Genomic DNA, 13369 nt, shown 5'->3' with positions numbered 1-13369 from the left:
AAGAGCTGTTTGTGTTCTTATGTTCATAGCAGCTTGATTCCCAAGATTTGGAGTCAAGCCATATGTCCTCAACTGATGACTAGATAAAGAATATGAGGTATATTTATATGACAGAATACTACTCAGTCATAACTCCATGAAATCTGTGTTTTACACCAAAATGGATGAACTGGAGATATATTTAGTATGATTTCTCTGGTTTGTGTCAAACACAGAATACACAAAATGAATTTAAGAATGATTTTCTGGTTCAGTGTTGGGTAGGACCAAAAGCAGGAATGGTGCCCTGTGGGATATGCACTCCGCTTTGGAAAAGTGTTGAACTTAGGAAGACTTAATGTTAGTGGTCAGTCATGCAGGAAGTGTCCAACTATCATTATGTTCTTAAAATTAGATCTGCAAATCACACTGAATTGTCGAAGAGAAAACTGATGTAAAATTAAAACTTTTAAAAGTCAAAATAAAAAATAATCTGAGGAAAACATAACATTTTTAAAAAGCTTTTATAGTAGTGTGTGGTTATTAAATACAAAAATGATGCTGGAATTTTAAAGTAATTTTACTTATTTGGAATATTTAAATGCAAATTAGATTGAATTTTATCGTTTTCATTACTCGAAAATAGATCTTGATGAACAAATTTGCATTATTAACAAGGTCGTAAGGTTCCTTTTAAAACTGCAAGGTCAGATAATTTCAGTAACCTTAGAAGTTTTCACTTAGATAAACAAGCTTCCTGGATTTACAGCCATTCGCGGTGGTGACATGCAGCAAATCCTTTCTTTCATTAGTCCATTCAAAGTCAACTGTTCTAGAATTTGTATTTACTGAAATGTCTAGAATATGGTTTGCTCTTAATTCTGTCCTCATTTGCTAAAATCTCATTCTGTGACCTTTCTCAGTGTTGTTCAAGAAAACCTGGTACTGCAAACAGCCTCACGATGAGAAAGGACCAAGGAGATCCTCTGTGTTTGAGTTAGTTTTGATATCTTCTGTTATACAGAGTTAGGGGTCATTTTAGCCTCTTTAAAGAATTCCGCAGTGTATAATCTATATGCCTTGTATTGGAATAAAACAAAATGTTTGTAAAATATATAGATTCCTGGGCCCACCCTTATAGATGAATTTGTACTTGACTATAATACTGCTTGAAACAAATATTTATTCAAAATGATAATTTGTATCTACTACTGCATACATAACATATGTAAGAGTCATATTTAGTATAAAATATGTTAAAGTATCAAATTCAGTTTGATGTTAGGCATACATTTCAGAGCATTATACAGTTTATTCCAAGATATCTGTCTTGCATACAGGGACTCGACTCATCCTTGCTAAAGACCTCTGATGAAGAGAGATCCATAGTATATGCAGGCAAGCCATTCTGTATTCAGAGACTACAAGGATGCTAAGTCCAAATTAGAAGGTTTTGAAGTCAAAACATTATATCCCTGTAACAGAAATCGTTGGTGTGCATTTTATGTTATAGGTCTTTTGACACCTAGCCTGATTTTCTTTCTCTAGCATGTGTTATCAACTCAAAAAAATTCCATTTAGCCACCTTTTACAGACATTTCTTATCTGTGCTGAATAGCCTCTGGTTGGGATTCTATTCTGTTATTAAGAAAATGTTTCTTAGAACTAAATCTAGTATTCCTTGTGTTTTTCCCTAGGCTAAACAACAAAAGCAGCCCCAAAACCTACATGAAAAAAAGACATAACACTAGGCTCTTAGCTTTGCAATTCAATGTCAGTTCCATTCTCCAGTAAATCACTCTGGGATTTTTACATTATTCATCTAAGCACTGCGTTACTTCATTTGTAGATAAAAGGTCATTTGTGGGTGATAGATGGTTACTTCCATCAAAACCACTTCCTCTTTGTCTTAGCTACTACTAAATTCACTTTCCCTGTTCCATTTCAAGAAATTTTACTTTATTTAACAGATGAATTTCATAGATACAATGCAAAGAACGTACACATATTTCCCTTCCTTCCTGCCCCTGTCCTTGGCCCTGCCTCTGGCCCCTCCCTTTCCCATTCTTCCATAATCCTATTCTTTGTTCTTTTTTACTTTTAACTTTACAATAACATAAATTCAGTACACTTTATAATCACAGGCTAAATGTGCTGCTAGCCACAGGGCTAAGCGAGTAAAGGAGAAAGTCACTGTTCCGTAGTGATATACATGAGGGCTACAGCAGTAATCAGATCCTAAGATCTCAGTTTTGGCCCCAGCATGGCAGTCCAGTGGCTGAAGTCCTCGCCTTGCTTGCACCTGGATCCCGTAAGTCCTGGCTGCCCCAGTTACCATCCAGCTCCCTGATTGTGGCCTGGGAAAGCAGTCAAGGACAGCCCAAAGCCTTGGGACTCTGCACCTGTAATGCAAGACCTGGAAGAGGCTCCTGGTTCCTGGCTTCGGATCCGCTCAGCTATGGCCATTGCAGCCACTTGGGAAGTAAACCAGCAGAGAGAAGATCTTTCCCTCCTTCCCTCTGTAAATCTGACTTTCCCATAAAAACAAATACTCCTTTAAAAAAAAAAAAGATCTCAGTTTCTCTCTTGTATATTTAGTTGCTTTTTTTAACTGTGTATTAGTTACAACGTATCAGAAAAATCTTATGACTTTTGTTGTCTTATTCCATTAAGCATAATGATTGCTAGCTGCATCCATTTTGTTGTAACAGATGGGATTTCATTATTTTTTTTTATGGTTGAATAGTGTTCTATTGTATATACGTACTCATTTTCTTAACCCAGTCTCATGTGGATGGGCATCTAGGTTGATTCCATATCATAGCTATTGTGAATTGAGCTATTATAAAAATAGGGAATAAGGACACATATCCTCCTTTCATATGCTGATTTCATCTCCTTTGCATAAATTCCTAGTGATAGGGTGGCTGGTGCTTTTGTAAGATCTTTCAGATTTCTACTGGATCTCCAGACTCTTCCATAATGGTTGTACTAGATTTTTCTATCAGCAGTATATTAAGGGACCTTCCTCTCCACATCTTTGTGAGCATTTGTTGGTTTTTGATTATTGGCTGACAGCCACTCTGAGATGAGGTGAAACTTATTTGCTTGCATTTCCCCAATGGCTAGTGATTCTGAGCATTTTTTCATGCTTCTATTGGCCATTTGTATTGTGTTCTTTGACAAAATAGCTGCTCATGACCTTTGTTTCTTCATGTTTGTTTTGTTGTTGAGTTTCGTGAGCTCTAGCTGCATATTTTGCAAATATTTTCTCCGATTGTTTTTGGTTGCCTCTTCATATATGGTTTCCTTCTCAGTGAAGAAGCTGACTATTTTATGTAATCCCGTTTCTCCATTTCCGCTTTTATTGCTTTATCTTCCAGGATCTTATCCAAGAAGTTTGCTTATGTCAACGGCTTACAGAGTTTTCCCTGTGATAATTTGATGGGTTTGGGTCTTAGGTTTAGATCCTTGATCCATGTTGAGATGATGTTTGTATTATGTATAGGGGAGAGGGTCTCGTTTGCATCCAGAGAACCAAATTCCCTGACACCGTTTGCTGAAGAGACAGTCATTTCTCCTGGGAATGCTTTTACTTTATTAGCAAAGCTTAGTTAGTCCACTAATGTGTCCATTAATTTCTGTGGTTTCTATTCTGTTGCATTGTTCTGTATGTTTGTTTGGTTGGCTGGCGTGTGTTTGCCAGTACTAGGCTCTTTTGTTGTATAATTGCCGGGTAGTATGTCTTAAAATTTGGTCTTGTGGTGCCTCCACATTTATTTTTTATTAATTATGTTTGCCTTAGCTTTGGGCTCTTGTATTTCCCTATGGATTTTAGGGTTTTTTTCCCTGTATCTAAGAACAATGTCTTTGGTATTTCGATTATGATCATATTGAATCCATACATTGCTTTGGACAGTATAAGCAATTTTATTTTAATTCTTTGATTCTGTGAGCAGGGAAGACTTTTTTCCATTTTTTTATGTCTTCATTTTCTTTAAAGTTTTATAATTTATTTTATGATGATCTTTCACATTCTTGGTTACATTTATTCTATGATATTTAAAATCTTTGCTGCAACTGTAATTCAGAATGGTCTTAACCAGTTCTTTCTCAGGAAGTTGATTTGATACCATCATATTTTTGTCAGATTTTGGACAATGATTCCTTCATTCAGGATATTGATAACCTCTCAATTGGACTTTGCTCTTTAATTTTTACAAAATTACCTATCAAAATAAAAGAAGCAGCTAGGGCCAGGGCCACAGCAGAGTAGGCCAAGCCTCTGCCTTTGGTGTCAGCATCACACATGGGTTTGGCTTCATCCCCCAGCTGCTCCACTCTCAATCCATCTCTCTGTTTCTGGCCTGAGAAGGCAGAGGAGAGTGGCTGCAGTCCTTGAGTCCCTACACGCAGATGGGAGTCTTGGAAGAAACTCCTGTCTCCTGGCTTGGATCGGCTCAGCCCCAGCCCTTGTGGCCATTTGAGGAGTGAACCAGCAGATGGAAGGTCTCTCGCCCTCCCCTTGTTCTAGACTTCCTTTTCTCCCTCTCTCTGTCCTGTCTCTCCCTCCCTCTCTTCGTCTTTCCAATAAAAAATTAAAAGGGTCAAACGGAATGTGTGCACTTGAAACAGCAATGTCATCCTTCACATCTAAGCCCCCTTCTGTTTTCAGGCAAAGCTTATGCTCCGGAATTCTACTATGATACCTACAATCCCGTGTGGCAGAACAGACACCGCGTGTATTCCTACAGTCTGCAGTGGACGCAGATGAATCCCGATGCAGTGGATCGGATCGTTGCCTATCGACTGGGGATTCGGCAGGTGAGACAGTTTAATATTTTCCTTTTGTCTGTGAGCCTTGTGTACGACTGCTTGCTACAGTTTTTCTGATCATTTTTTAGGGATTCTGGAATGTATTTTTCCTGTATCAAAGATAATCGCCTGCCGTATAAACATCTCTGAATTAGTGACAAATGTTCCAAGTTAACTTGCATTCTTCCCGCTGTGACAGCTGACATGGCGAAGTGTCACCAGGGGAGGCTTCTAAAGTGTCTTTTCCTCTGTATGCTAGGGGGATGATACACGGTGCATGCCATGAAAAGAACTTACTTAAATGCGCTCATACTTAGCGACATCTTCTAAGTAATTTTGTGGTTTCCAGAGGAGCTATAATTTTTTTTTAAATATTATTTTTGGAACATTCTAGAACTACAGAGCGTGTGTATGTTATTTTAATGTGTCTTGCAAAGAATATGCTATAGTACAAGGTGAACAGATAGAGCGTGGAATAGTCCCCCTCACCCCATGGGTGACCCGAAAATGTGTATCTTTTTCAAATGAGCCACTGTGTAGGGAAGGGTACCTGGTGCTTCCAAGTCATTGTGGATGAGATGCTGCCCAGCCCGTGCTGCCCGCCTGGGTTGGTCTCAGCCTTAGGCAACCTCCAGACTCCCTTAGGTTATGGTCAGTTTCCTATTCACGGCAGAGCCAAAAGAAATCCAAGTTCCAGCAGTCCGTCTTCAAATACTGCTTTCCTGGCTACGGACAGGGGGTGATCTGGGAGTTTTTAAATCAATCTTCCTGAAAACACAGAGCTAGGCAAGCCGTTGACTAATACATATTAACACATTGATGAAGTTCAAGAGTTACTCGTATGTTGAGGGAGAAGACTTCGTTGTCAAAGCAGAGGAGAGCCTAAAGCAGACTCCCCCAGTAACACCACCATGTCTTAATAATAGAGCCAATCCAGGTACGACTTGCAAAGGTATTTTTAAGGCGGCTTACTTCCCATTTGTCTGTGCAAGAGCTACATGGTTTCCGCTAATGGGCTGTGTTTCAAGTGTCCCACTGAAGACGTGGCTCACAGCCCCCTGGGTGACAGGGGTGCTGTGCCCCACTGGGGCACACCCTGGAAACAGAAGTTGACAGGAGGATATCCCCTATGGGAACCCCTGGCCAGGGTGTCTTGGCATTCAGATGAGGAATAAAGAGTGGCGTGGTTTTGGGTTTGGGTTTTCTAACTGGCCCACAAAGATCTCGCAAAGCTGCTGCTGCTGCAAATCAGAGGCTGGGTGGATTTAGCTGTTGAGCCATCATCAGGCAGGGCTGGGTGGGTGTGCAGGAAGGGCCCTCCCCTTCCGCCTGGAGAGCTCCTGCTTTCCTGTAACTCCTCTTCCTCAGTGTGCTGTGAACCAGGCAGCGGCGCGGACCCTGGCCCCGGTAAGCTCCCTGAGGGACTGGTGATCTGAGACACCCCCTGCCAACTGGCACTTGCTCCCTCCATGGGTTCTCTGAGAGTGAGTTATCTTGTCCACGCAGCTGGCTTTGATTCCCTCCGCCAGACAGTCTACTTGGGCACGGGGCCTGTTTCTGAGAATAGCGAAAGTCCATGATTGGGCGCTCCTCGCCAGCCTGGAAGCTATTCCCTTTTGGTGTCGTTTGGTTTTGTGATTACCTTTGAATACGGGGAATCTCTGAAGTGATCAGTTCTCTGGAACTGTTGCTGTGAAAGGAACTTGTTTGTAATTGTAACAAAATCAGGCCTCGCCGCATAGGCTTGTGTTCAGGTTTGTAAAATGAAATATTTTAAATTTAAATGTGGATCTTTACATTGTTTGCTTTGTTTCTGGTTAGCGTCTGCTCGGCTGTTTAGCACGCCAGGTGTCTCTGATGACATGCTTGATTGTAATGGAGTCAGCTGTAACAATTGTGTATCATCATCTGATTTGCAAAACGTGGGTTCTGCTTTAAATAACACTAGCAGCATCTTGGTTAGGAACAGGAAAAAGCACAAAATTGGCTTGGCCAAGGCTGAACTCCCGACAGTCCATTCAGCAGTTCTGTCTTCAAACCATGGTTTCTCTCTCTTGCTCACAGTTTTAGAATAGAAGTGTTTGTGAGCTAATCACTCAAAAGGAGATATATCGGAAACTTCGTAGTGTCCTCCTTCCTGTTCCATGGTTTCAGAAAAGCAAGGGGGCCCTTCACAGTGGCGCGGGACTGACAGCAGGTTGCTCCCAAGTCGCTGGTCGCGGCACGTCAGAGTGTCCCATCCATTTGTCTTTAGGTAGATTGGAGGAAATCCTAAATCCACAGTACAAGTTGGATGCTCTGACTTGATCCTAGAAGGTGAAAGCAACAATAAACCGGCTTACCAGTGACACCATCTTCCCCATAGATGGGCTTTAGGCTTTTTTTTTTCTTGCGGCATCTAGTGTTTTTAAATTTTTGTATTTGAAACGTCTTAAGAATTTTTGTTTGTTTTCTAGATTTCTTGCCACATTATTTGGTTATTCATATTCATCTTTAATATATATACATGTATATATATATATATATTCTAAGGGGTCAAGAGCAAATTGTTATTTGCAAGATTGATTTCAGTGGGTGCCATTTACTGTGTTCTGGTTGTATGTTCATTTGCAGTTACAGGAGTTGAAGTTTCTCATGTCCTTTTCCAACTGTGTTTTCACGGTCTCTTGGTAACTGACATGATCAGCTGGCAGAATTGAGGGCAAAATTCACTCAGACCCTTCTTTTTCTCTGCTGTGCCTCAAACATCTTTGTTCCTACTCTGTATCTCTGTTACATTCTTCAAGTCAAAATACTTCTCTTAGGGCAGATATAGTATTTTCCAGTGACATTGCTGACCTGAAATTTGCCCTTCAATACATGGGCATCATTTCTAAATTCCCATTTTTACAGTTTTTGTTTGTGTTTTAAGATGTATTTGTTTTGCAGAGGGCTGGGGAGAGAGACAGACAGAATGTGCCTCCATACTCTGATTCACTCCCCAGTGGCCACAACAGCCAGAACCAAACCAGTCCACAGCCAGGAGCTGCTTCTGGGTGTGCGGCATAGGTACAAGTGCCCAAGGCCTTCAGCCACCCCCCACTGCTTTCCTAGGCCATGAGCTGGGAACTGGCTCACTTCAGCCACCCCCACTGCTTTCCTAGGCCATGAGCTGGGAACTGGCTCACTTCAGCCACCCCCACTGCTTTCCTAGGCCATGAGCTGGGAACTGGCTCACTTCAGCCACCCCCACTGCTTTCCTAGGCCATGAGCTGGGAACTGGCTCAGGAGGGGAGAAACTGAGATGTGAAGCTGCCGCTGCAAGGATGCAGGTGCCACGGATGGAGGGTTGGTTAGGTTGCTAGCATGCCAGCCCCCATGTTTATAGTTCGTAATCGTAAGAACTATCTGGTTCTACACTTTTCATAAGAATTATATGGTTGTTCACACTATCAAGTTACTGTATTGTTCCCTGTGAACTAACCTTCAGCATGTTTCTTCTACATCTTTATAATTATGTGTGTATAGATTTTGCTACCATGTTTTGTTATAATAAATGCGGATAAACCTGAATTCCAAGCCTAGCCATTAACTCCACCAATTTTTTTTAGCTGTATGACCTCAGTCATGTGTTTGAGCACATCTGAACCCAAGTTCCTATCCTGTGTATTGAGATAATGTTACTTATCAGGCAACTGTAGCCTGGAGGGGAATATGCATCCCAGCTACCTAACCTGCAGGGTGTTCTTGTGCAAGACAGTTCTTGCACAGACATCTTCAGCATTTCTTATCATCGTCTGCCAGGATGTGGGAGGATTTTTAAAAGCATATATGTCAAGAGCTTTTTATCCGATTTTAAACATTGTTTCACTTATTTTGTTTTTTGCACTTTTTAAGTGTTATTTACTGTGCTACCTAAAGTCTGTTACATCCAGCCATGATCTTCAACAATGATTTTCTAGACCCTTTTTCTTATGTCTTAGTTTGGTTTCAACGCTCTTACAAGGCGGGTTTTGCTGATGTATGTTTTTCTTTTGCACTTGCAATCTCAGTGTCAAGCTTTCTTGATGCGATCAGTGTGACAGCTGCTCATCCTTTGTTTTGGGGTTCTGTGAGATGTGTATTCTTACCTAGGCAGAGAACTGTTTCTGCTGTTGTAAACCGTGGTCCAGAAAACACAGATTTCCATTACTCAATATTTGATTCTAATTATTTGCTTGCCTTAATATTCCTTTCGGGACTGATTTGGGTTATTGTGTTCTTGTTTTTTTCTTAGTAATTTCATTTCTATTGGGTGATAAATATTTTGGGTGGATGCCTTTTTTATGGTGATTTTTTGCAGTTGGTAATATTTTTCAGATTTTATCTATTCCCAAGAAAGAGAAACTTTGGTATATCTTAGGGGGAAGGTCCCAGACCTCTCGAACTGTATCATGGAATAGTAGAATGAATTCATTAATCTTAAGGAAAGACTCCTGTTTGATGCCATTCTTCCTGCGTGAAGCGGAAGGTGATGTGTGTAGGTATTATGTAGGCAGGGAGAGAACACGTGTGCGCGTTCCTTCTTCCCGTTGCTGGATTCATTGTTTGCAACCTTTACATGAAAAAAAAAAAACCTTTATATAGGAAATGAACCAGCAATTCTTTTGAAGATGCACTTATAATCGGGATTAGAGGGAAAAGGCATCTTAAATACAATGAAATTCACAGTCTTTTAGGAAAAGTACCTTTTTAATAATAGAAAAACGCAAGAACTAATGTAAATTTATTTCTCCATATTGTCATAAGGATGAGTTCTTTTATTTCCAAGCATGTACATTCGCACATTGGTGTTGTCTTAAAGTACAATAAGATACCTGCTTTTAAAAAGTTAAATTGCTTTAAAATCCCTGCTTTAGTTTCTTTTTAATGGAAATTTAACATTACATGCACATGGTGCTTCTCATCCCCTGAACTATCTCCGAACCTTAAATCAGGGAACTTTAGGATATATTGAATATAAGTACCATGTAAACTTGAGAAGGATTGAAGCTAACAAAAGGATGGAAGTTTACCTAAATCACTAATGTTGTTTAAGATGAAATTTCCTTCAAGGGATGATTAATCAGCATTAGACATTTTATGATTCTGGAGTCTTAATATTTATCCTACATTTAGGTCTAACTATCATACAATTAGGTCTAACTCATTTCTTCTACCCTCAAAATGCCTAGGTTATCTAGAATAAATTATTGCCTTTTTAATATCAAAAATGGCTTTCATTATGCAACACTGCAGCGTATTTTTCTAAAAGATTTTTTTATTTTTATTGGAAATCAGATATACAGAGAGGAGGAGAGACAAAGATCTTCCATCTGCTGATTCACTTCCCAAGTGACCACAAAAGCTGGTGCTGAGCCAATCCAAAGCCAGGAGCCAGGAGCCAGGAGCATCATCTTTGTCTCCCGCAGAGGTGCAGGGTCCCAAGGCTTTGGGCCGTCCTTGACTGCTTTCCCAGGCCACAAGCAGGGAGCTGGATGGGAAGCATGGCTGCCAGGACACAGTCTGTAGCCCACGTGGGATCTTGGTGTGTGCTATGTGCAAGGCGAGGACCTTAGCTGCTAGGCTACCGAGCCGGGCCCTCAGTGTATTTTTTTAATGCTTGGAAAACAAATTTGATTCTGTAACAACAAATTCAGTTTATAGAACGTAATTTATTTTACATTCATAAACATTAGGGACTTTATTCCTGTTTTTAAATAGGATTATAGAATTATTGCTATTATTAAACTCAGAATGGATAGAGATGTTTAAAAAAAAATGAACCCAGCATTTCATTTAGTTTGCCAGTAGTATTGGAGTTTTTATTAAAATATATGGTCAATACTTAAATATGATGAGGAACATTGCCTTAAATTTTTAGTATTGACTTATGTACTTATAGAAAACACTCCACAGTATTTAGGGTAAAGCACTGAAACCCTGGAATCACTATTTTAGGAAAGTTAAAAAGAAGAAATATGAAGAAGTATGAAGCCAAAACACTAATTTGAAAAAAAACTTTTCAAAATCCTAATGTCCTTATGTTTTCCTGTCAGGGTCAGTTAAGCAATTGTTTATTAGCTAGCAACTTGTCTCCAATCACTTGCTTCATTTGTTGCTTAACAAGAAGAGAAAAGAGTTATTTGAATGTTTGCTTTTCATGGTGTCTAAGGGATTAAGAAGTAAGCAAAATTTTTCTAACTTAACCTCAGATACCAAACAGTATCAATATCATTACAGCAAGTTTAAATATACACATTTGTAATTTCTACTAAAGATTTTACAGTTTCCTGTGTTTTTCCTTTTTTATTTTGCCATATAGGCTTACAAGGAGTATGACTTTTGGTGGTCTTTGGAAAGTAAGATATGTTATTGCTTACTAAACATTAGTTGCCTGATTCCTATCCTAAAACATATTAAAAATAGGCATTTCAAAATATATGGTTGTCCTTGATGTCCTGTTACAGTAAATATAACAGAAATATAAACAAAGTACCACAGAATTAGATTTGGGAGCAGTTAAGTCTGACAGGTAGTCAGTTAGGAGAATGCTAAGATAAAACCTTTTAGATTTATGTATTTATTTCTTAACTTTATGCTCAAACTGTAATCATTAACCAAAGGTAAATGAAGCACTCATTAAAATGTAAAATTTAAACATTTTTAAAGATTTATTTATTTTATTGGAAAGACAGATATACAGAAAAATGGAAATACAGAGAGGAAGATCTTCTGTCCGCTGGCTCACCCAAGGATTACTCTCTCTAGCACAGTCTGAACATGCTGAGAGAGTGGAAAGATAAGATAGAAATGAAAATGGAATTGTGTATGTGCTCGGCTTCTGCCCATTAGATTGTGTCGATAGAGATCTTTGGACAAACCATTTGACATGAGGGTTTTTTTTTTTTTTTTTAATTCTAGCGCAGGGGCAGCTCTGTAAACACGATCAATAATATGAATTCTTTGAATAGTTTAAAATCATCATCAGTAGTGTTATCAAAATCTTAGACCGGCATCCCTTCACTCACCAGACACGCAGCAGGCCAGTCACTGACACTGGGACTATAGCAGAAAGGAGAATTTTTCAATAGAATTGTTTCAAATTCTATCTGTTTGTAATGCAAAGGAAATAGTAAGACAGAGACAGATTCCGCCCATCCCTGCTTTGCTCCTCCAAGGTCCCCAGTTCCCCGAAGCTGGGAACTCTTCCGTGCCCAGGCCTGTCAGCAAGCCCTTAAGGCATCACTTCTTGCCTCCCAGGGAGTGTGTTAGCAAGAAGCTGGAATGGAGAGTTGGGACCATCATGACTCAAAATCAAAAGTTTTATGCTGAAACTTTGTATTTCATTGTTACATCTATGACTAATGCATTGATGGGTTTGATCACAGATGGGGTTGGGCAGGCATGCAAGAACTCTTATTTTGAAGAACTGTACCAGTCTACCCATTTGTTATCTTTCCAACAAATGTCTTCAAATCTGCTTAATAATAAAAAGGTAGAAATGTGGAATTAGAGGCTTTATTTTTCCGTAAATGAGAGTTGACAAAATTGGGCTAGACTTTAATGAAGATGCTCATATGTGTTATGTATAAGGACATCAGCAATAAAAGGCAGAACTCATGCATGCACTTAGCAAATTGTGCACTGAGAGGAGATGACCTGTCACCTTTCACTTGGCAAAGGGGCTGTGGTGCAGGAGTGAAATGATAGGGCTTGTCCTCGGCTTAAACCAGGGTGATGGTTAGTGAACTAAGCCATTACAGGCTAATATGACGGGTAGCATGTGAAGTGTGGTGAGTCCTGAGGTCACTCTGCCAAGTCAGAAATGGTGACAGAGGACGCGCTAGCTGCTACCTGGATAATGAATAGGGGTTACCTCTATCAGGGGGCAGAAATGCAGTCAACCTGTGCTGGACACAGAGATGATGATTCTGGAAAACTGAAAATAATGTGATAGATTCGGATCACATTTTAAGAAGAGAAGGGAAGATATCAGTTTAGCGATATGAGGGACAAAGTGCATGAACGGTCTTTAGAAGTGTTCCGAAGAAGTTGAACGATGTAATGAGAAGTGGAAAGATCCTGAGAATATCGAAGCAGGTGTTCGAATCAGCACATGGTCATAAGAAGCTCACATGGAGTAAAGCCTGTTGTTGTACATCAGATGAAATGCTGCTATTCCCAGTATAATGTTGCCTTGGCAGTTGGTTAAAAAAAAGTATAATACACACACACACACACACACACACACACACACACACAGAGCAGATCCTCTGGATGTGACGATTAAATGGATTGGGAGAAGTGAGGGAGAAGACAGGCAGGAATGGAGACAGATGTCCTCTTCACGTGCCTGCTGTTTTTAGAGACTGCTATGTCAAACTTATGCTTGTCTCACTTCTACATGTCAAGAATATATTTTTGAATACAATTGTTTATATTCAGGAGAGAAAAGAATCATTACTGAGATGACAGACACGTGTTTAATGGAACTGTTTCAATGTAAATATAAGCTAAAAAGACTATGTGCAGGAATCTTGTAAATTTAATGAGTTAATGTATCCATCTAGTTTGT

General features: G+C 39.7%; 1 protein-coding gene across 1 annotated transcript in view; it reads left to right on the top strand.

Annotated features, from left to right (window-relative positions):
- The window catches only part of MDGA2 (MAM domain containing glycosylphosphatidylinositol anchor 2), a 687915-nt gene that overhangs the window by 626917 nt on the left and 47629 nt on the right, over nucleotides 1-13369 (top strand). Inside the window, exon 10 of the mRNA XM_058666386.1 lies at nucleotides 4655-4803. Within this exon, the coding sequence (XP_058522369.1) occupies nucleotides 4655-4803 (149 nt within the window). The remainder of the gene's footprint in view (nucleotides 1-4654; nucleotides 4804-13369) is intronic.

The sequence above is a fragment of the Ochotona princeps genome, chromosome 6 (genome assembly GCF_030435755.1).
Source record: "Ochotona princeps isolate mOchPri1 chromosome 6, mOchPri1.hap1, whole genome shotgun sequence".
Taxonomy (NCBI): domain Eukaryota; kingdom Metazoa; phylum Chordata; class Mammalia; order Lagomorpha; family Ochotonidae; genus Ochotona; species Ochotona princeps.
The sequence above is the reverse complement of the archived record's forward strand: the minus strand, read 5'-3'. Positions and strand labels throughout refer to the sequence as shown.